Source organism: Salvelinus sp. IW2-2015, linkage group LG28, assembly GCF_002910315.2.
Source record: "Salvelinus sp. IW2-2015 linkage group LG28, ASM291031v2, whole genome shotgun sequence".
Lineage (NCBI taxonomy): Eukaryota > Metazoa > Chordata > Actinopteri > Salmoniformes > Salmonidae > Salvelinus > Salvelinus sp. IW2-2015.
In genome coordinates, this window is record NC_036868.1 from 32136864 (window position 1) to 32161326 (window position 24463).

At 42.8% G+C, this 24463-nt stretch overlaps 1 protein-coding gene across 4 annotated transcripts; it reads left to right on the forward strand.

Annotated features, from left to right (window-relative positions):
• Positions 1-526: 526 nt before the first annotated feature.
• LOC111954314 (BTB/POZ domain-containing protein 9) lies at positions 527-24368 on the forward strand. 4 transcript variants are annotated; one of them, XM_023973941.3, is made up of 11 exons: positions 527-889; positions 1887-2105; positions 4454-4817; positions 5064-5331; positions 5510-5729; positions 8318-8437; positions 8550-8659; positions 8829-9018; positions 9148-9255; positions 9365-9443; positions 22509-24368. In XM_023973941.3, the coding sequence occupies exons 2-11, from the start codon at positions 1918-1920 to the stop codon at positions 22707-22709; spliced, it is 1848 nt and encodes a 615-aa protein (XP_023829709.1). In that variant the 5' UTR covers positions 527-889; positions 1887-1917; the 3' UTR covers positions 22710-24368. The 4 variants fall into 4 exon arrangements, with proteins under 4 accessions (XP_023829709.1, XP_070292017.1, XP_070292016.1 ...); XM_070435916.1 differs by lacking the exon at positions 527-889 and adding an exon at positions 1015-1188; XM_070435915.1 differs by lacking the exon at positions 527-889 and adding an exon at positions 1201-1400.
• The last annotated feature ends 95 nt before the right edge of the window (positions 24369-24463 follow it).

Genomic DNA, 24463 nt, shown 5'->3' on the forward strand with positions numbered 1-24463 from the left:
TATGAAAATAATACTTTTATTTACATTTTKTCCACACGGTAATCACATAACAAAGTAGACTTTACCACAGCCAGTCATAACAATGGCTAAACCCTGCCTATTTCTACAACGTATCTTCTTAGAGTCTGATTTTAAATTGAACCATAACTGCACTGCTAACATTACGCCTAACCTTAAATTAAGTCCAAAAAGCAAATGCTTGTGTTAATGAATTTTTACCATATTGCCAATTTTGACTGTTTGGCTTTGATAACTAGTGCCACCCCTTAGACAATGAGAGGAAATCGAGAATATCAAAAGTTTCACCAAGACAGTAACTTCAGAGATGAGCTGGGTTAGTTATAAAAAACCTTTGGTAACTGGTTTCACACATGCATGAAGATGGCGCATAATATACTGTAAAAAATAGAGATGGCATACTTGAGGGGGGCATTCATGCAGGAACCAATGGTATGCTCGAAGAGGAGGCGTTCATGCAGGAACCAATGGAATGCTCGAGGGGGGAGTTCTTGTAGATTCAAGAACGTCCATATGCAGAAACAACCCGAATTGCGGGCCGCAATCACAAACTGTTCAGATTTACAGGAATTTACATTGTTGTTAAGTGATCATTTTCTCGTGAATCACATCTACCACCTGCATTTACACTATTTGTCCATACACAAGGGGCGCTATTGTTTCATGGAACAGTGTCGTTTTCCCCACCCTAACAACATCCGGGTTGTTACTCTACTTAGTTGTGTTTGCGATGGTAGCGTTTTTTTAGTACTGATAGCAATTATTCATGACGAAATTTTCAATACTGTCATTTGATTGAATAAAGGGGAAAATAACGTCAAGGAAGAGRCTTCGTGGAAGGGAGAACGAAGTGGATATGCTTATTGTGCAGGTATGTCACACGGGTGAAACCCAAGCTGCTGTATCAGTTGACCGCATCACAGATCAGTAGGACAGATATAACAATGAGACAGATATTTCACCGGATGTATAAATGTGAAGCAACCGCTTAGCGTTATGGTAGTGAGGGGAAGCACAGTGGAAGAAGATGGAACAAGATGGATTTTGCCCGACATTCTGCTAATTACTAATCGATGAAACATTTGATCTCAATACATTTTTCTGTTCCCAAAACTAGAATTTGTTACGAACAGAGTGGACTACGTTTTGTAGACTTGACCATTTGCCAAAGTAAAAAATAATTGCGTCGTTAAACAAGATTGCAAAGGCGAATTAAGTTATTGCACACACGCCCTTCGCAGAGTAGGCGCTCCCTAACGGAAATATGCAAATAGTATCTCGAACGCGCCAATAAGATCTCGCTAGCTCGTGCATGGCTCTGCCCACCTTRCTTGTTCTGTCCACTATTACTAATTTGTTCCCATTTGAAACGACAKGCTGTGGTATGGCTTGGTTTAGTTATACAAATCTTTGCCTCAGTGGCTGATATTGCTAGCTACGCTGAATAGTTTCACATTTTTGATTTATTAGCTAGTTAGATGATTCCTGTATTTCAAGTTGTCTACCTATTATAACAAATACATAATGTCATTGTTACCCACGCTATCTAACTGTTATCCGCTAGCTCCGTCTACAGCGGGGCTGTTCAATTCCRGTCCTGGAGCCAGGGCCGAAACACTTCTGGTTTTTGTTTCTACCTTCCTTTTAGTTTATTGCACTCACCTGGTGTCCCAGGTCTGAACTAGTACATTATTAGAAGTAGAGTATGAAAACCAGAAGTGTTTCCGCCCTCCAGGACCTTCATTGAACAGGGCTGTTCAAGGTCTACAGTTATCAAAAGTTAGCTACTGTAGCTAGATACTTGAGACAGTGTGTGCGTTGCCAGTTTCAATGACACCAATTAACCAGCTTGTCTTCTCTTCTGTCAGATGTTATTGAGACGCCCCAAGTCTAACCACAATGAGTARCAACAGCCATCCTTTGCGTCCACTGGCCTCAGTGTCAGAGATTGACCACATCCATCTACTCTCCGAGCAGCTGGGTGCTTTGGTTCCAGGTGAAGAGTACAGTGATGTCACCTTCATTGTGGAGGAGAAACGCTTTCCGGCCCATAGGGTCATCTTGGCAGCACGCTGTCACTACTTCAGGTACACCTGTTTTGGGTGGTTGTAAAATATTTTGGGTATCTCAGATCTCAGATTGTTCTGGCAATTTTCACATAGGGACTGGGAGGAAGGATTGTTTGACATGCTTTTTACATTTGTATCACAAACCATTTTTTAGAAAATCATGATGCAAGTGGCCATTTTACACCCTTTTTAGACCTATACATGCCTCCTGTAAGACCTTATGATCGGTGAACCATATATGATACAGACAACATCTTGATGTCAATCTACTCTTTATCGGGTGCTCTAACATATAGAGTATGTCTAGATTAGAGGTCGGCCGATTTATTAGGGCCGATTTCAAGTTTTCATAACAATCGGTAATCAGCATTTTTGGACGCTGATTACATTGCACTCCACGAGGAGACTGCGTGGCAGGCTGACCACCTGTTACGCGAGTGCAGCAAGGAACCAAGGTAAGTTGCTAGCTAGYATTAAACTTATCTTATAAAAAACTATCTTAACATAACCACTAGTTAACTACACATGATTGATGATATTACTAGTTTAACTAGCTTGTCCTGCGTTGCAAGTAATCAATGTGGTGCCTGTTAATTTATCATCGAATCACAGCCTACTTCGCCAAAYGGGTGACGATTTCACAAGCACATTCGCGAAAAAGCACTGTCGTTGCACAAATATACCTACCCATAAACATCAATGCCTTTCTTAAAATCAATACACAAGTATATATTTTTAAACCTGCATATTTAGTTAATTAAAAGAAATTCATGTTAGCAGGCAATATTATCTAGGGAAATTGTGGTACTTCTCTTGCGTTCTGTGCAAGCAGTCAGGGTATATTGTGGTGTCATATTTCTGCTTTACCAAATGAGGAGAGTTACAAACTACACACCAGTCAGAGTTATACTTAAACTACATCTTTAATAATAATAAGCTTTGCAATAGCCTTTTTTGACTTTCAATGATGCGCTATCTCTAATGAACCATTAAAAAGTGACTACAGAAAAGTAGAAAGATATTTTATAGCCAAGATACACCCCTCTCAACTTGCATGACAAATCACAGATCTTAGGGAACAGTTCACAAAGGTTAAGATTTGTATGAAAGATATCTATAAAATATAGCAGACAGTTACTGCTGTGTCAACAGTTTTCATTGTAAAGACCAGTGGCTGGCCCCCTCACTCCAAAAGGGAACTGTCTCTCCCTGATACGGCATATGCAAACAATATGCAGCMGTTTGGGCCGCCTGGCTCGTTGCGAACTGTGTGAAGACCATTTCTTCCTAACAAAGACCGTAATTAATTTGCCAGAATTTTACATAATTATGACATAACTTTGAAGGTTGTGCAATGTAACAGCAATATTTAGACTTATGGATGCCACCCGTTCAATAAAATACGGAACGGTTCCGTATTTCACTATAAGAATAAACGTTTTGTTTCCCGATTTGAACATATTAATGACCTAAGGCTCGTATTTCTGTGTGTATTATATTATAATTAAGTCTATGATTTGATATTTAATAGAGCAGTCTGACTGAGTGGTGGTAGGCAGCAGCAGGCTCGTAAGTATTCATTCAAATAGCACTTTCCTGTGTTTGCCAGCATTTCTTCGCAATGCTTGAAGCACAGCGCTGTTTATGACTTCAAGCCTATCAACTCCAGAGATTAGGCTGGCAATACTGTAGTGCCTATAAGAACATCCAATAGTCAAAGGTATATGAAATACGTGTGGTATAGAGAGAAATAGTCCTATAATAACTACAACCTAAAACTTCTTAACTGGGAATATTGAAGACTCATGTTAAAAGGAACCACCAGCTTTCATATGTTCTCATGTTCTGAGCAAAGAACTTAATCGTTAGCTTTTTTACATGGCACATATTGCACTTTTACTTTCTTCTCCAACACTGTTTTTGCATTATTTAAACCAAATTGAACATGTTTCATTATTTATTTGAGACTAAATARATWWWWATYTATGTATTATATTAAGTAAAAATAAGTGTTCATGCAATATTGTTGTAATTATTACAAATAAATAAAAATCGTCCGATTAATCAGTATCTGCTTTTTTTGGTCCTCCAATAATCGGTATCGGCGTTGAAAAATCATAATCTGTCRACCTCTAGTCTAGATTCTAAAATACAAATGTTGACACTAATTTATTCAACATTATAAATATCTCAACTACCATTTTTGAGTTAGCTTATTTTTAGACATTTTAGATATTCATATTTTTAATCTTGAATAAATTGTGAACATTTGTATTTCAGAATCTTAACATACTTCATATGAGCACACTAAAAGGAGTAGCTAGGACTAGGTAACAGTCTATGAGATGTGTAATCCTTTTCCCCAGAGCTCTGCTATATGGCGGGATGAAGGAGTCCCAGCCGCAGKCGGAGGTGACCCTGGAGGAGACGCGAGCCGAGGCCTTCTCCATGCTCCTCAACTACCTTTACACGGGCCGGGCTAGCCTCAGCTCAGCCCGCGAGGAGGTGCTGCTGGACTTCCTGGGTCTGGCCCACCGCTATGGCCTCCAGCCACTAGAGGACTCCACCTCAGAGTTCCTGCGCACCATCCTGCATACGCACAATGTGTGTTTGGTGTTTGACGTGGCCAGCATGTACTGTCTGAGTGCACTCAGTGCAGCGTGCTGCGCCTACATGGACCGTCGCGCCCCAGAGGTCCTGGCCTCAGACGGCTTCCTCACATTGTCCAAGGTGAGTGAGAGTAGGCGGGGTCTTGTTCATTAGGCAACAAACATGGAAGAAGATGGACCAAAACAGGAAGGGAACTACCTGGACTAATAAGAAATTCATTTTTTTTTTTTTTTTGCTAAATGTTTTCAAAAGATTTTCATTTTGTGCCCTAATGAACAAGACCCAGATCCAGTAAATATGACTGAATCCATTTTGATAGAAGTAGTATTAACTGAATATCTTTTTATCCTGTCTCTCTCTGTGCAGACTGCTCTGCTGACCGTATTACGGAGGGACTCATTTGCAGCGAGCGAGAAGGAGATCTTCCAGGCGCTGTGTCATTGGAGCCGGCAGAACGGCGAGGGAAGCGCCACGCAGGAAGTAATGGCAGCTGTGCGGCTGCCGCTCATGAGCCTGACGGAGATGCTAAACGTGGTGCGTCCCTCGGGACTGCTCAACCCAGACGACCTGCTGGACGCCATCAAGACCCGCTCAGAGAGTCGCGACATGGACCTCAACTACCGCGGCATGCTCAGTGAGTCTATGGCTTCCGGTGCTGTTCTAGTAGTCGGCAACTAATAGCTTAAATTGTCAATGGGAGTCTGTGTATTCTGTTTGCGTTTGAATTCTGTATGTGTCTCTTTGTATTCCGTGTGTGTGTGAGATATGTATTTAATATTATGTATTCAATGTGATGCCTTTGTGTCTTACAGTCCCAGAGGAGAACATTGCCACCATGAAGTACGGGGCCCAGGTGGTGAAGGGAGAGCTGAAGTCAGCGCTGCTGGACGGAGACACCCAGAACTACGACTTGGACCACGGCTTTTCAAGACACCCCATAGAGGAGGACGGCCGCGCTGGCCTTCAGATCAAACTGGGCCAGGCCTCTATCATCAACCACATCCGCATCCTGCTCTGGGACCGGGACAGCCGGTGAGTGTGACATCCAGCATGTTTTAAGGTATCAGTTTAAGCAAGGCACGATCGCTAATCTTGATCACATAATGAGTAATTTTTTGGGATGCAAGGTGATATGCCAATCAGTGATTCTGCTAAGTCTAACTGCATTGTAGGCTATCAAACACACATTCATTCCTCTCTGAAGGTTTTGCTCAACTGATGAGCAATGTTTTTATATACAGTACCAGTCAAGTTTGGACACACCTACTCATTCAACGGTTTTTCTTTATTTTGGCTATTTTCTACATTGTAGAATAATCATCAAACCTATGAAATAACGCATATGGAATCATGTAGTAGCCAAAAAAGTGTTAAACAAATCAAAATATATTTTATATTTGAGTTTCTTCGAAGTAGCCACCCTTTGCCTTGATGACAGCTTTGCACACTCYTGGCATTCTCTCAACCAGCTTCATGAGGTAGTCACCTGGAATGCATTTCAATTAACATGTGTGCCTTGTTAAGTTAATTTGTGGAATTTCTTTCCTCAATGTGTTTTCAATTGTGCACCATTTGGTGAAAGACCAAGTCCATATTATGGCAAGAACAGCTCAAATAATCAAAGAGAAATGAGTCCATCATTACTTTAACCTGTCTAGGACTGCTCGCCAACAGCCAATGAAATTGCAGGGCACCAAATTCAATCAACAGAAATCTCATAATTCAATTTTCTTAAACATACAAGTATTAGACACCAATTTAAAKATACAATTCTCGTTAATCCAACAACAGTGTACGATTTCAAAAAAAGCTTTTCGGCGAAAGCAGAACATATCATTATGTTAGGTCAGCAACTAGTCACAGAAAGCATACAGCGATTTTCCAACCAAAGAGAGGAGTCACAAAAAGCAGAAATATTGATAAAATTAATCACTAACCTTTGATATTCTTCATCAGATGACACTCCCGGGACAACATGTTACACAATACATGTATGTTTTGTTCCATCAACCTCAGTTTACATTTGGCTTTGCCCCCAAACATCCCATGAATTTGCACAGAGCCACATCAAATCACAGAAATACTCATAATAAACATTGATAAAAGATACAAGTGTTATTCACAGATTTAAAGATATACTTCTCCTTAATGCAACTGCTGTGTCAGATTTCTAAACTTTACGGAAAAAGCAAACCATGCAATAATCTGAGTACGGCGCTCAGAYGACAAATCAACCCAAAGAGATATCCGCCATGTTGGAGTCAACATAAGTCAGAAATAGCATTATAAATATTCACTTACCTTTGATGATCTTCATCAGAATGCACTCCCAGGAATCCCAGTTCCACAATAAATGTTTGATTTGTTCCATAAAGTCCATCATTTATGTCCAAATTCCTCCTTGTTCGCGCGTTCAGTACACAATCTACACTCACGCCGCGCGGGCAGGTCCAGGCAAAAGTTCAGACAAAGTCATATTACAGTCCGTAGAAACATGTCAAACGAAGTATAGAATCAATCTTTAGGATGTTTTTAACATAAATCATCAATAATGTTCCAACCTGAGAATTCYTTTGTCTTCAGAAAAGCAACGTGAACGAGCGTCACGGGCTCCTGGCATTCTGCCAGAGCCCTGACTCATTGCCCYCTCATTCGGCCCCACTTCCCAGTAGAAGCATCAAACAAGGTTCTAAAGACTGACATCTAGTGGAAGCCTTAGGAATTGCAACATGACCAATATCCCACTGTATCTTCAATAGGGAATGAGTTGAAAAACGACCAACCTCAGATTTCCCACTTCCTGGTTGGATTTTTTCTCAGGTTTTTGCCTGCCATATGAGTTCTGTTATACTCACAGACATTATTCAGAGTGTTTTCTATCCAAATCTACTAATAATATGCATATCCTAGCATCTGGGCCTGAGTAGCAGGCAGTTTACTCTGGGCACGCTTTTCATCCAAACGTGAAAAKGCTTTACGGAAAAAGCACACCATGCAATAATCTGAGTACAGCGCTCAGAGACCAACACAACCCAAACAGATATCCGCCATGGTGTGTAGTCAACAGAAGCCAGAAATAGCATTATAAATATTCACTTACCACTCCCAGGAGTCCCAGTTCCACAATAAATGTTTGTTTTGTTCGATGAAGTCCATAATTTATGTCCAAATACCTCCTTTTTGTTAGCGCGTTTAGCCCAGTAATCAAAATTCATGACGCGCGATCACTAGGTGCGGACGAAAAGTCAAAAAGTTCCGTTACAGTCCGCAGAAACATGTCAAACGATGTATAGAATCAATCTTTAGGATGTTTTTAACATAAATCATCAATAATGTTCCAACCGGAGAATTCCGGTTAAAAAAATGTGATTTGTTTAACCCTTTTTTGGTTACTACATGATTCCATATGTGTTATTTCATAGTTTTGATCTCTTCACTATTATTGTACAATGTAGAAAATAGTAAAAATAAAGAAAAACCTTGAATGAGTAGGTGTGTCTGAACTTTTGACTGGTACTGTATACATTGCAGTAATGTTACTATCATGCTGATAATAGAGATACTCATCAGCTATGCTTTGGTAACTGGGTTTTGTATGATCCATATCTGCTTTTGTGTAGGTCTTACTCCTACTATATTGAAGTATCCATGGATGAGCTGGATTGGGTGCGTGTTGTGGACCATTCCAAGTACCTGTGTCGCTCTTGGCAGAACCTCTTCTTTACACCACGTGTGGCCAGGTAAAACCTCACCCATTGCATCTCTGCCTGTGGTTYCCTATGGTTGGCACCAATTTTGACTTTTGGTTCTACAACAGTGGGTGGGATTTTTATTTGTTCCCTTGTGTCCCAGGTATGTGCGCATTGTGGGGACGCACAACACGGTCAACAAGGTCTTCCACCTGGTGGCTTTCGAGTGCATGTTCACACACCGCTCCTTCACTCTGGAAAAAGGTATTCTCGGTAAGGCAGGAATATCAATCGTTATACTAGTGTTACATTTGATTCTTAAGATGCCAGGTCGGATCAACATAAACATCTTACTACTCTCTCCAATCCTCTTCTTTATTCCCAATCCTCTCTCTTCTACTGCTTTTTTGCCTCTGCTTTTTTTCATCCTTCATATATGCAGTCCCTAATGAGAATGTGGCTACCATCGCGGCCTGTTCCAGTGTCATCGAGGGGGTTAGTCGGAGCAGAAACGCTCTGCTCAACGGGGACACGCGCAACTATGACTGGGACTCGGGCTACACCTGTCACCAGCTGGGCTCTGGGGCCATTGTCATTCAACTGGCTCAACCCTACACTATTGGCTCCTTAAGGTAGGGGTGGGTGTGTGTGTTCACTCATGTTGAGTCTTGTAGGTTTTGTATCTGTCTGCACATTTGATACATTTTTTTATGCAAATGATTTAGTTATTTTCTATTTATTTTCTATTTCTATCTGGACAGACTGCTACTGTGGGACTGTGATGAGCGATCCTACAGTTACTACATTGAGGTCTCCACCAATCAGCAGCAGTGGACAAAGGTGGTGGACCGCACCAAGGTGCCWTGTCGGTAAGACTCCCAGTCTGTCTTCAAGGCTCCCTTTCCCATACTCTTTTCAGATTATCTTTGTATAATACTGTCCATCTGAGATCTTTTAAGTTTTGTTTTTCTTCAACAGATCATGGCAGACACTCAAATTCGACAAGCAGCCTGCCTCTTTTATTCGCATCGTGGGAACTAACAACACTGCAAATGAGGTGAGAGGATTGCGCATACACCGTAATTAAAAAAATATTTGTCTGGATTTTTGCATTTACAGGRCTCCATACTGCAACCATTTAGTCACATTTTGCAACCCTTTGACTTGGCTGTGTAAGTAAAATGTTGTATTGGTCGCATCCAGAATATATCTGGAATATAGATATGTACAGTGCCTTCGGAAAGTATTCAGACCCCTTGATTTTTTCACATTTTGTTAGGTTACAGCCTTATTCTAAAATGTATTTTTTACATAAGAATTCAGACCCTTTTCTCAGTACTTTGTTGAAGCACCTTTGGCAGCGATTACAGCTTGGAATCTTCTTGGGTATGACGCTACAAGCTTGGCACACCYGTATATGGGGAGTTTCTCACAATTTTCTCTGCAGATACTCTCAAGCTCTGTCAGGTTGAATGGGGAGCGTTGCTGCACAGCTATTTTCAGGTCTCTCCAGAAATGTTCGATCTGGTCCGGGCTCTGGCTGGGACAATCAAGGACATTCAGAAACTTGTCCCGAAGGCACTCCTACATTGTTTTGGCTGTGTGCTTAGGGTCATTGTCTTGTTGGAAGGTGAACCTTTGCCCCAGTCTGAGGTCTTGAGTGCTCTGGAGCAGGTTTTCATCAAGGATCTCTCTGTACTTTGCTCCGTTCACCTTTGCCTCGATCGTGACTAGTCTCCCAGTCCCTGCCGCTGAAAAACATCCCCACAGCATGATGCTGCCACCACCATGCTTCACCATAGGGATGATGCCAGGTTTCCTTCAGACTTGGCATTCAGGCCAAAGAGAATGCTTGGCATTCAGGCCAAAGAGTTCTGTCTTGGTTTCATCAGACCAGAGAATCTTGTTTCTCATAGTCTGAGAGTCTTTAGGTKCCTCTTGGCAAACTCCAAGCGGGCTGTCATGTGCCTTTTACTGAGGAGTGACTTCTGTCTGGTCACTCTACCATAAAGGCCTGATTGGTGGAGTGCCGTGGAGATGGTTCTCCTTCTGGAAGGTTCTCCCATCTCCACAGAGGAACTCTAGAGCTCTGTCAGAGTGACCATCGGATTCTTGGTCACCTCCCTGACCAAGGCCCTTTTCCTCCGATTGCTCAGTTTGGCCGAGCAGCCACTTTAGGAAGAGTTTCRGAGGTTCCAAACTTTTWYYCATTTAAGAATGATGGAGGCCACTTTGTTCTTGGGGACCTTCAATGCTGCCAACATTTTTTGCTACCCTTCCCCAGATCTATGCCTCGACACAATCCTGTTTCGGACAATTCCTTCAACCTCATGGCTTTGTTTTTGCTCTGACATGCACTGTCAACTGTTGGACCTTATATAGACAGGTGTGTGCCTTTCCAAATCACGTCCAATCAAGTTCTAGAAACATCTCATAGATGATCAATGAAAACAGGATGCACCTGAGCTCAATTTCAAGTCTCATAGCAAAGGGTCTGAATTCTTATGTAAATAAGGTATTTCTGGTTTTAATATTTCAATTTGGAAACATTTCTAAAAACCWGTTTTTGCTTCGTCATTATGGGGTATTGTATGTAGATTGAGTTATTTTTATTTAAATCCATTTTAGAATAAGTCGGTAACGTAACAAAATGTTGAAAAAGTCAAGGAGTCTGAATACTTTCTGAAGCCACTGTATATGATGGTGTGTATGGACAGTATATGAATAGAAAATGTGTGTACAGCAGTAGTTATATAGGATGAGCCTTGACTAGAATACAGTTGAAGTCAGAAGTTTACATACATTAGGTTGGAGTCATTAAAACTCGTTTTTCAACCACTCCACAAATTTCTTGTTAACAAACTATAGTTTTGGCAAGTCAGTTTGGACATCTACTTGCATGACCCAAGTAATTTTTCCAACAATTGTTTACAGACAGATTATTTCACTTATAATTCACTGTGTCACAATTCCAGTGGCTCAGAAGTTTACATACACTAAGTTGACTGGGAAAATTCTAGACAATCATGTCATGGCTTTAGAAGCTTCTGATAGGCTAATTGACATAATTTGAGTCAATTGGAGGTGTACCTGTGGATGTATTTCAAGGCCTGCCGTCAAACTAAGTGCCTCTTTGCTTGACATCATGGGAAAATCTAAATAAATCAGCCAAGACCTCAAAATAAAATTGTAGACCACAAGTCTGGTTCATCCTTGGGAGCAATTTCCAAACGCCTGAAGGTACCACGTTCATCTGTACAAACAATAGTACGCAAGTATAAACACCATGGGACCACACAGCCGTCATACCACTCAGAGATGCGTTCTGTCTCCTAGAGATGAACGTACTTTGGTGCGAAAAGTGCAAAGGAATCCCAGAACAACAACAAAGGACCTTGTGAACATGCTGGAGGAAACGGGTACAAAAGTATCTATATCCACAGTAAAATGAGTCCTATATCGACATAACCTGAAAGGCCGCTCAGCAAGGAAGAAGCCACTGCTCCAAAACCGCCATTAAAAAAAAGCCAGACTACGGTTTGCAACTGCACATGGGGACAAGGATCATACTTTTTGGAGAAATGTCCTTTGGTCTGATGAAACAAAAATAGAACTGTTTGGCCATAATGACCATTATTTGGAGGAAAAAAGGGGAGGCTTGCCAACCGAAGAACACCATCCCGACTGTGAAGCATGGGGGTGGCAGCATCATGTTGTGGGGGTGCTTTGTTGCAGGAGGGACTGGTGCACTTCACAAAATAGATGGCATCGTGAGGAAGGAGAATTATGTGGATATATTGAAGCAACATCTCAAGACATCAGTCAGGAAGTTAATGCTTTGTCGCAAATGGGTCTTCCAAATGGACAATGACCCCAAGCATACATCCAAAGTTCCGACCAAAATGGCTTAAGGACGACAAAGTCAAGGTATTGGAGTCACAAAGCCCTGAACTAAATCCTATATCCCTGACCCCAATCCATTTGTTCCAAGATGGCGTAGCAGTGCAGACGTTGTTTGTCATTTTCCCGTGTACATGTCTTCTTTTTTGTCTATTTTGTATATATTTCAATATATTTTCAATCTCTTTTTCCATTTATTTTACATTAAATATACCTTCCGGCAACCCGCCTCACCCAATGTGATACGCATCTGCTATTTTTAGATCTTATAGCCTGAACCTCCATCAGAAGCTAGCCATCAGCAGCTAACCAGCTAAGTGGCTACTAGCTATTTAGTCATTGTCAACCACTGCTAGCGGCCTTTACCTTTTAGCACAGACACCAGCCGTTTTTAGCCTGGATAATACTTGCCAGTCTGCACAGCTCGTTATCAACTCTGAGCATATCGGACTGTTTTTCTCCACGACAACACCGGATTCCGCCGTAAGCCCTGGACCATTTATTCCAGATCATCGCARMTAGCTAGCTGCCACCGAGTGGCCCAGCCCCGACGCCAGCCTTGAGCAAGGCCCATCTCCCGGCCTGCTCAGTGGACCCTATGATCACTCGGCTACACAGCTGATGCCTCCCGGGCTCTTCACTAACAYGACTAGAATCCTCTACACCACCGGATTCTTTCAGTAAGCTCTGGACCTTTGCATCGGATCATCGCTGCTACCGAGTGGCTATAGTGGCTAATGCCATTGTTCCAAAGYTAGCACCAGTTAGCCGCGAGCCAGGTGCATCTCCCGGCTAGCAAACGAAATTACTCCAGATACAATACCTMTTTTGCCAACTGGYCTGGACCCTTTGTCAACACGGAACCCTGCTGTTCCATCACGACTGATCTGCCGACGTAATTCCATCCGCTGTGCCCTCAACCGGCCATTGCCGGACGTCGGAGCAGACGCGTCTACTTTCCCCGGCCAGCTAACTTTTTTTGAATGCCGTGTCTCCCGCTTGCTAGCGTAGTAACGACTACCTAGCGGCTTCCCTGTTTCATCTATTGCTGTTCACTGGACACTATGATCACTTGGCTACATAGCTGATGCCTGCTGGACAGTTCATTAATAACGGTACTCCATTTTGTTTGTTTATCTGTCGGCCCCAGCCTCAAACTCAGGCCCTGTGTACAGTTAACWGACCCTCTYTGCCCATTCATCACTATTTTACCTGTTGTCTTACCCGTTGTCTTAGTTAGCTCTCCCAATCAGCACCTGTGATTGTTTTATACTTTGCTTTATGTCTCTCTCTAATGTCAATATGCCTTGTATACTGTTGTTTAGGATAGTTATCATTGTTTTAGTTCACTGCGGAGCCCCTAGTCCTACTCAGCATGCCTCAGATACCTCTTTTGTCCCACCTCCCACACAAGCGGTGACCTCACCCAGCATAACTAGTGCGTCCAGAGATGCCTAGGTTTACCTCTACTGTACCCGCACCCTACCATGCCCCTTGCTGTACGTTATGCCCTGAATTTATCCTATCACGCCCAGAATTCTTCTCCTTTTATTCTCTGTCCCCAACACACTAGACRACCAGTTTTGATAGCCTTTAGCCGTACCCTCATCCTACTCCTCCTCTATTCCTCGGGTGATGTGGAGGTTAACCCAGGCCCTGCGTGTCCCCAGGCGCTCTCATTTGACTTCTGTAACCGCAAAAGCCTTGGTTTCATGCATGTTAACATCAGAAGCCTCCTCCAGAAGTTTGTTTTACTCACTGCTTTAGCACACTTCGCCAACCCTGATGTCCTTGCTGTGTCTGAATCCTAAATTAACCTCTCTTGGGTAGGAGGCAGTATTTTCACCTCCGGATGAAAAGCGTGCTCAAAGTAAACTGCCTGTTACTCAGGCCCAGAAGCTAGGATATACATATTATTAATGGTAGATTAATGGTTGATTTGGACGCTACCGTCCCACCTGCCCATAAGTTAAGAAGGCCACCAAAAATTCTGAGATTTCCGTCCCCAACTACAACATTTTTCATCAAGATAGAACTGCCAAAGGGGGAGGAGTTAGCCTGCAAAGTTCTGTCATACTTTCCAGGTCTATGCCCAAACAGTTGGAGCTTCTAATTTTAAAATTATTCTCTCCAGAAATAAGTCTCTCACTCTTGCCGCCTGTTATAGACCCGCCTCAGCTCCCAGCTGTGCCCTGGACACCATATGTGAATTGATTGCCCCCCATCTATCTTCAGAGTTCGTTCTGTTAGGTGACCTAAACTAGGATATGCTTAACACCCCGGCAGGTCTACAATCTAAGCTAGATGCCCTCAAACTCACACAAATTATCAAGGAACCCACCAGGTACAACCCTAAATCTGTAAACATGGGCACCCTCATAGATATTATCCTAACCAACTTGCCCTCCAAATACACCTCTGCTGTTTTCAATCAGGATTTCAGCGATCACTGCCTCATTGCCTGAATCCGTTATGGGTCYGCGGTCAAACGACCACTCCTCATCACTGTCAAACGCTCCCAAAAACACTTCTGCAAGCCGAAATTTCTAATCAACCTGGCCCGGGTATCCTGGAAGGATTTTGACCTCATCCCGTCAGTAGAGGATGCCTGGTTGCTCTTTAAAAGTAATTTCCTCACCATCTTAAATAAGCATGCCCCTTTCAAAAATGTAGAAATATGAACAGATATAGCCCTTGGTTCACTCCATTCCTGACTGCCCTCGACCAGCACAAAAACATCCTGTGGCAGACTGCACTAGCATCGAATTGTCCCAGCGATATGCAACTTTTCAGGGWAGTCAGGAACCAATACACACAGTCAGTTAGGAAAGCAAAGGCTAGCTTTTTGAAACAGAAATTTGCATCCTGTAGTTCTAACTCCAAAAAGTTTTGGGACATTGTAAAGTCCATGGAGAATAAGAGCACCTCCTCCCAGCTGCCCAGTGCACTGAGACTAGGAAACACTGTCAACACCGATAAATATACGATAATTGAGAATTTCAATAAGCATTTTTCTACGGCCGGCCATGCTTTCCACCTGGCTACCCCTACCCCGGCCAACAGCTCTGCACCCCCCGCAGCAACCTGCCCAAGCCCCCTTCCGCTTCTCCTTCACCCAAAWCAAGATAGCTGATGTTCTGAAAGAGCTGCAAAATCTGGACCCCTACAAATCTGCTGGGATAGACAATATGGACCCTTTCTCTCAAAAATTATCCGCTGCCATTGTTGCAACTGCCATTACTAGCCTGGTCTTTCGTATCGTCTGAGATCCCTAAAGATTGGAAAGCTGCTGCGGTCATCCCCCTCTTCAAAGGAGGATGACACTCTAGACCCAAACTGTTACAGACCTATATACATTCTGCCCTGCCTTTCTAAAGTCTTCGAAAGCCAAGTTAACAAACAGATCACCGACCATTTCGAATCCCACAGTACCTTCTCCGCTATGCAATCTGGTTTCAGAGCTGGTCAAGGGTGCACCTCAGCCATGCTCAAGGTCCTAAACGATATCATAACCGCCATAGATAAAAGACAATACTGTGCAGCCGTCTTCATCGACCTGGCCAAGGCTTTTGACTCTGTCAATCACCGCATTCTTRTCGGCAGACTCATTGGCCTTGGTTTCTCAAATGACTGCCTCGCCTGGTTCACCAACTACTTCTCAGAAAGAGTTCAGTGTGTCAAATCGGAGGGCATGTTGTCCAGATCTCTGGCAGTCTATGCCACAGGGTTCAATTCTCGGGCCGACTATTTTCTCTGTATATATCAATGATGTCGCTCTTGCTGCTGGTGATTCTCTGATCCACCTCTACGCAGATAACACCATTCTGTATACATCTGGCCCTCTTTTGGACACGGTGTTAACAAACCTCCAAACAAGCTTCAATGCCATACAACACTCCTTCCGTGGCCTCCAACTGCTCTTTTAAATGCTAGTAAAACTAAATGCATGTCTTCAACCGATCGCTGCCCACACCCGCCCCTCTGACTAGCATCACTACTCTGGACGGTTCTGACTTATTATATGTGGACAACTACAAAGTCCTAGGTGTCTGGTTAGACTGTAAACTCTCATTCCAGATTCACATTAAGCATCTCCAATCTAGAATCGGCGTCCTATTTCGCAACAAAGCCTCCTTCACTCATGCTGCTAAACATACCCTCATAAAACTGACTATCCTACCGATTCTTGACTTTGGCGATGTCATTTACAAAATAGCCTCCAACACTCTACTCAGCAAATTGGATGTAGTCTATCACAGTGCCATTCGTTTTGTCACTAAAGCCCCATGTACTTCTCACCACTGCGACCTGTATGCTTTCGTTGGCTGGCCCTCGCTACATATTCGTTGCCAAACCCACTGGCTCAAGGTCATCTATAAGTCTTTGCTAGGTAAAGGCCCGCCTTATCTCAGCTCACTGAGATAAGAAATAAAAAAGACTATGTCCTTTGTGTCTTATAGAAAAATAAATGATAAAATTATCATTCATCCACCCAGAGGAGATAAAATGAACACAAGGAAAGAGCGTGAGAGGGGGGGGGTTGAGATGCAACACCCACCCGTACCAGCAGATATTTTTCACTGATCATCCCCAAAGCCAACACCTGCTTTGGCTGCCTTTCCTTCCAGTTATCTGCTGCCAATGACTGGAATAAATTGCAAAAATCGCTGAAGTTGGAGACTTATATCTCCCTCACTAACTTTAAGCAACCGCCATCTGAGCAGCTTACCGATCGCTGCAGCTGTACACAGCCCATTTGTAAATAGCCCACCCAACTACCTCATCCCTATATTATTATTATTATTATTATTATTATTTATTTTATTTTTTTGCTCTTTTGCACCACAGTATCTCTACTTGCACATCTGCACATCTCACTCCAGTTTTAATGCTAAATTGTAATTATCATCTGCACATCTCACTCCAGTTTTAATGCTAAATTGTAATTATTTCGCCCCTATGGCCTATTTATTGCCTTACCGCCCTAATCTTTCTACATTTACACACACTGTATATTGATTTTTCTATTGTGTTATTGACTACGTTTGTCTWTCCCATGTGTAACTCTGTGTTGTTTTGTCGCACTGCTTTGCTTTAACWTGGCCAGGTCGCAGTTGTAAATGAGAACTTGTTCTCAACTGGCCTACCTGGTTAAATAAAGGTGAAACAAAATAAAAACTGCCTGCCATCCAGGACATCTACAGCACCCGGTGTCACAGGAAGGCCAAGAAGATCATCAAGGACCTCAGCCACGGCCTGTTCACCCTACTAATATTTAGAAGGTAGAGACMGTACAGGTGCATCAAAGCTGGGACCGAGAGACTGAAAAACAGCTTCTATCGCCATCAGTCTGTTAAAAAGCCACCACCAGCCAGCCTCCGCCCAGTACCCTGCCCTGAACTTAGTCACTGTTACTTGCCAACTACCACCTGTTACTCTACCCTGTACCAAAGAGACTGCTGCCCTATGTACATAGTCATTGAACACTGGTCATTGAAATTATATTTACATATGGTTTTACTCAATTCATATGTATAGTTGAAGTCGGAAGTTTACATACACCATAGCCAAATACATTTAARCTCAGTTTTTCACAATTCCTGACATTTAATCCTAGTAAWAATTCCCTGTCTTAGGTCAGTTAGGATCACCACTTTATTTTAAGAATGTGAAATGTCAGAATAACAGTAGAGAGAATGATTTATTTCAGCTTTTATTTCTTTCATCACATTCCCAGTGGGTCAGAAGTTTACATACACTCAATTAATATTTTGTAGCAATGCTTTTAAATTGTTTAACTTGGGTCAAACGTTTCGGGTAGCCTTCCACAAGCTTCCCACAATAAGTTGGGTGAATTTTGGCCCATTCCTCCTGACAGAGCTGGTGTAACTGAGTCAGGTTTGTAGGCCTCTGTGCTCGCACATGTTTTTTTTCCAGTTCTGCCCACACATTTTCACCATTTCTATTTAAAAATAAAATTAACCTTTATTAAACTAGGTAGGCCAGTTGWGAACAAGTTCTCATTTACATATGCGACYTGGCCAAGATAAAGCAAAGCAGTGCGACACAAACAACAACAGAGTTACACATGGAATAAACAAACGTACAGTCAATAACAATAGAAAAAGTCTATGTAAAGTGTATCTAAATGGCGTGAGGAGGTAAGGCAATAAATAGGCCATAGTAGCAAAGTAATTACAATTTAGCAAGTTAACCCTGGAATGATAGATGTGAAAATRATGATGTGCAAGTAGAAATACTGGTGTGCAAATAAATACAATATGGGGGTGAGGTAGGTAGATTGGATGGATGGGCTATTTACAGATGGGCTGTGTACAGCTGCAGAGATCGGTAAGGCGGCCAAAGGAGGTGTTGGCTTTGGGGATGACCAGTGAGATATATAGATGACCTGGAGCCAGTGGGTCTGGCGACGAATATGTAGCGAGGGCCAGCTGACGAGAGCATACAGGTCGCGGTGGTGGTTGGTATATGGGGCTTTGGTGACAAAACGGATGGCACTGTGATAGACTGCAGTGGCTCTGAAGATAGATGGGGGGAAATCAATTCACATATGGTGTCCAGGGCACAGCTGGGGGGGGTCTATAACAAGTGGCAATGTTGAGAGACTTATTTCTGGAAAGGTGGATTTTTAAAAGTATAAGCTCGAACTGTTTAGGCACAGACCTGGATAGTAAGCCAGGACTCTGCAGGCTATCTCTGCAGTATATTGCAACTCCGCCCCCTTTGGCAGTTCTATCTTGATGGGGATGGAGATTTCAGAATTTTTGGTGGTCTTCCTAAGCCAGGATTCAGACAAGGCTAGGACATCAGGGTTGGCAGAGTGTGCTAAAGCAGTGAATAAAACAAACTTAGGGAGGAGGCTTCTGATGTTAACATGCATGAAACCAAGACATTTTTACAGTTACAGAAGTCAACAAGTGAGAGCGCCTGGGTAATAGGTGTAGAACTGAGGGCTACAGGGCCTGGGTTAACCTCTACATCAAAGTAACAGAGGAGGAGTAGGATGAGGGTACAGCTAAAGGCTATAAGAACTGGTCGTCTAGTGCGTTGGGAACAGAGAATAAAAGGAGCAGATTTCTGGGCGTGGTAGAATAGATTCAGGGCATAATGTACAGACAAGGGTATGGTAGGATGCAAGTACAGTGGAGGTAAACCTAGGCGTTGAGTGGCGATGAGAGAGGTTGTATGTCTGGAGGCACCAGTTAAACCAGGTAAGGTCTCCGCATGCATGGGGGGGTTGGACAAAAGAGCTTTTCAGGCATGGACTGGGGGCTCTACAATGAACTAAAACTAAAACTAACTGAAACAGCAGTAGACAAGGTATATTGACATTGGAGATGGGCATAAAGCAATCACGGGTGTTAGTCGGGAGCGCTAAGACATCAACGGGTAAATGGCGATGAATGGGCAGAGAGGGTCGGATGGGTACACACCGGACCTGAGTTCGAGGCTGGGGCTGACGGATAAACAAAATGAGGTACAGTGTTAATGAACAGACCAGCAGGCATCAGCTGTGTAGCCGAGTGATCATAGGGTCCAATGAGCAGCAATAGGTGAGTCAGGGAGCCGTTCGGTATTCGCTACTACGCTAGGCGAGCGGGAGACACGGCGTTCAGAAAGCTAGCGGGCTGGGGCTAGCAGATGGGTCTTCGGYGACATCGCAACAGAGAAGCCTGTTGAAACCATCTCGGACGATTACGTCGGCAGACCAGTCATGATGGATCGGCGGGGCTCCGTGTCAACAATAAAGGGTCCAGGCCAATTGGCAAAAGAGGTATTTGTAGACCAAGAATTAGCTTGTAAACTCTGTCGACTTGCCGGGAGATGGGCCTTGCTCGAGGCTAGCTCAGGGCTAACTGGTGCTTGCTTTGGGACAGAGGCGTTAGCCAACAGTAGCCACTCGGTTGCAGCTAGTTAGCTGCGATGATCCGGTGTAATGGTCCAGAGCTTGCAGCAGGAATCCGGTGATGTAGTGGAGAAAACCAGTCCGTTATGCTCTCGGTTGATATCGTGCTGTGCAGATTGGCAGGTAATTGTCCGAGCTAAAGCTGGCTAGTCGCTAGCAGTGGCAAACAATGACTAGTAGCTAGTTTGCTGGTTAGTTTCTGATTGAGGTTCCAGTTATAAGGTATAAAAAATAGCAGATCCGTACCACATTGGGTGAGGCTGGTTGCAGGAAAGTATGTTTAGTAGATGGAAATTGAGATTAAAATATATATAAAAAAAAAAGGAAAACCAGACTATTTACAGACTAGTTAACACGGGACGGGACAAGACAAACACAAGTTTGACTGCTACGCATTTTGGATTAACAATGTGTTGTGTTAGGTTGACCTCACCACCCTCTGGAGAGCCCTGCAGTTGCGGACGGTGCAATTGCCATGCCAGTCGGTGATACAACCCAACAGAATGCTCCCAAACCAAATTTATTCAACCTCCTGAGATTGAAGAGGTGCTGTTACGCCTTCTTCACCACACTGTATGTTGGAACATTTTAGGTTGTCAGTGATGTGCACTCGGAGGAACAAAGCTTTTCACCCTCTACTACTGCCACTTTGATGTGGATGGGGGTGTGCTCTCTCTGCTGTCTCCGGAAGTGATCGATCAGCTCTTTCATTTTGTTGATGTTGAGGGAGAGGTTATTTGCCTGGCACCAATCTGCCAGGGCCCTCACCTCTTCCCTGTAAGCTGTCTCGTCGTTGTTGGTAATCAGGCCTACCACTGTTGTCGTCTGCAAACTTGAAAATTGAGTTGGAGACATGCTTGGTCACGTTCTCATGGCTGAACAGGGAGTACAAGAGGGGGATGAGCACGCACCTTTGTGGGGCCCCCTTGTTGAGGATCAGCGTAGTGGAGGTGTTGTTGCCTACCTTCACCAACAGGGGTGAGCCAGTCAGGAAGTCCAGGACCCAGTTGCACAGGGTGGGGTTCAGACCTAGTGCCCTGAGCTTAGTGATGAGCTTGGAGGGTACTGTGGTGTTGAAGACTGCGCTATCGTCGATGAACTGCATTCTTACATAGGTATTCTTCTTGTCCAGATGGGATAGGGCAGTGTGATGGTGATTGGTTCACCCATGGATCTGTTGGGGTGTGTGCAAATTGTAGTGGGTCTAGGATGTCTGGTAAGGTGGAGGTGATATGATGGTTAACTCTCAAAGCACTCTCAAAGCACTTCATGATGACAGAAGTGAGTGCTACGGGGCGATAGTCATTTATTTCAGTTACCTTCACTTTCTTGAGTACAGGAGCAAGGGTGGACATCTTGAAGCATTTCAAAATCCAATTGTGGGGAAAACACAGCTGTCCTGTGTAATACTAATATCACCGATTTTAAAGGGACAGGTGGTTCTCAGCTTTCTGTTGGTATAATAAAAACATTCTCAACTCTCCATATTGAGCTTAATAGCAACTATTTTACAACCAAGATATTTGATATGGCTTTGAGATAGTGTGCGTGAAATGCGCATTGGCCATTGCGATTGGATAGGCCTCATTGGTAGGCTACGCCTGTAAAGTTTTGAAGGACATTGCATTTACTGTTAGAGTAATACATGGCTACTAGCAGTGGGTATTATATTTAAGCAATAAGGCCTGAGGGCGTTTGGTGTATGGCCAATATACCACGGCTATTTGCTAATATTATAAACTGGTTACCAATGTAATTAGAGCAGTAAAAATAAATATTTTGTCATACCCGTGGTATACGGTCTGATATACGACGGCTTTCAGCCAATCAGCATTCAGGGCTCAAACCACCCAGTTTATAATTAGAGTTAGTGATCTAGCTAACTAGATCACCACTTACTCAGGTGGGAAATTAGCCCTAAATAAATGTGCCTATTATATTAGTGCACATAAAGATCTCTAAACATCTGAAGATCTCTGGAGCCCTATTTTAACAGTAAAATATAATGACAATAGTCTAATTGTCAACCCAATATTCATGACTATCACTGGATTTGGTTGTGCATATTTTTAATCACAAACAGTTAGAGGAAATAAAATATTTTTGAATACCATCTCACTTCTTAATAAAGCACTTTAATTCTTTGTTAATTACATATGTTTTTCTATTGCGTGACGGTGCAGGGGAACACATGATGCAACCAAATCATGGGCTGGTGCCACCATCTGAAAAACTTAGTGGCACCAGGGGGAAATGTTGTATATTCGTTCCTCATTCCCTGTTTCTCTCTTTCAGGTGTTCCATTGTGTCCACTTTGAGTGTCCGACCCAGTTGGACACGGAGGTGAAAGACGGCAGTCTTGGGCAGGCATCACCGTTTGAGTCCAGTTCCACATCCCAGAACCCTAGACCCATGCAGCCATCCCGCACCCACAGCCTTCTCCCCTCCCAGCCCTCCTCATCCTCATCCTCCACTTCCTCACAACCCCACCTCTGAGAGAAAAGGAAAACCCCCAAGAAAATAATTTTGCACAACCTTTATCTATCACACAAGATGCACTGCTAAAATGCTGCTCACCATACAATCCATTTTGATAACAAAAATAAGCCTCTAACGTTAACAGAATCTTACATCAATTTCAGGTTTTTAGGGTGCTCATACAGTCCTCCCTGTCTGAAATGATAGACAATGGTGGAAAAAAGGCTATGGAGTAAATTGGTCCATACATTTCCTGTAGAGGTATTAGCCCACATTTGCTGCCGGTTTCAGGGTACTCAGTTGGCACGCTTCAAAGCCTAGTCGGGCCAGGTGCTATCCAGCCAGTGGAGGTGCAATCAGTACTGCTCATCCAAAGATTAACCAATGCAATACCGCTATCAAGGATTTTCTACTCATGTTGAAAATGAAAAATCATAGGTGAACATGGTCATATTCACCTATGCTGAAGGTTTATATCTGGAAAATGAATTTGATTCACCCCCCCCCCCCCGTGAACATTTGGACTTAAAGACTAATATTGCGGTCTTGGCTGAGCAGCACTTCAATGTTTGTTAAATTCATCAGCACTTTGTGGAAATCGGAGGCTGGGAGAATCTATGAACAGCTGATATTTGGCACTTTATTGTTCCCCATATTTACTGTAAGAAAGATGTTACCTAGGTCTACTAAGCACTGGGGAAATGTGCAGTGCTGGTAATAGCTATTTCTGTCTATGGATTTGTTTTGTCATTTTATTGTTGTCCTCACCTTTTTGAGGACAACTTTAATTGCTGCTTGTGCTTACTGCTAAATGTAGATATGATATGTATATTGTCAATGATTTTGTTTGTGTGGTTTGATTTGTTAAGTTTTGTGTTGGCTCTACTGTTTATTTCTCAGTGCTGTGCATCCTATTATCCCTCACCTCTTCCCTCTTTGTTTTTTGGCTCTTAATRTTGCTCTCTTCTTTTTCATATTTCCTTTGATCTCCTTTGTTATTTTACAAGCTTTCAAGTAGATTTGAGCAATCCTTTAGATACTTTCACATTGCTGCTATTGCATGAGGGCTGAACATTGACTTAAAGTAAATTAAGTAGAAAGCAGATTACCCTTCTCATATCTATATATTTTCCATTCTCTTTCCTGAATAGTTTTGATTGCAATTTGTTTCTTGTACCATCTTAGTACAATATCATTACTGTACTATACTTTTATCCGTTTTTCTATATCACTGCCATTTAACATACGTTGGGATTTATTTTCAGAAGAGGTCTCTTTTGTAGATGTTTATAGAGATTCAGCAGAAAAGTCTCTCAACCTCTTAGTGTTCAAAAAATATTGATTGATTTGTAAAGTCAAGTAGGTTTTGCATTAGTGAGTGCCAAAGGCTTCTTCAGACTGGTGATCTCTGCTTATGGCAAATGKTAGTGGGCCAATAAATGTACATTTTATTGCAGGCAGTGGCTGCAGGAAACGGCATTAAATGTTGTCTGACTCATTTTGCAGTACTTATTGTTAGCACCCTCATCAAACTTGAAAGACCAAATGTTTTTTTTTTTACATTGCTGATTAATACAGGTTTTAAATGCACCCTTGTTCATCCATCCTCATGATACCCTACCAGCTGGCAATCAAGCTTTTAAACAATACTGTATTAAAGATGTGGAACAAAACATGTTCAACTTGTGTGTCATGAAGACCCATGTAAGTCAGTATGTATTTGACATGTTTTACACCACTGTAACTTTACCAATTAATACTGTGAACGATTT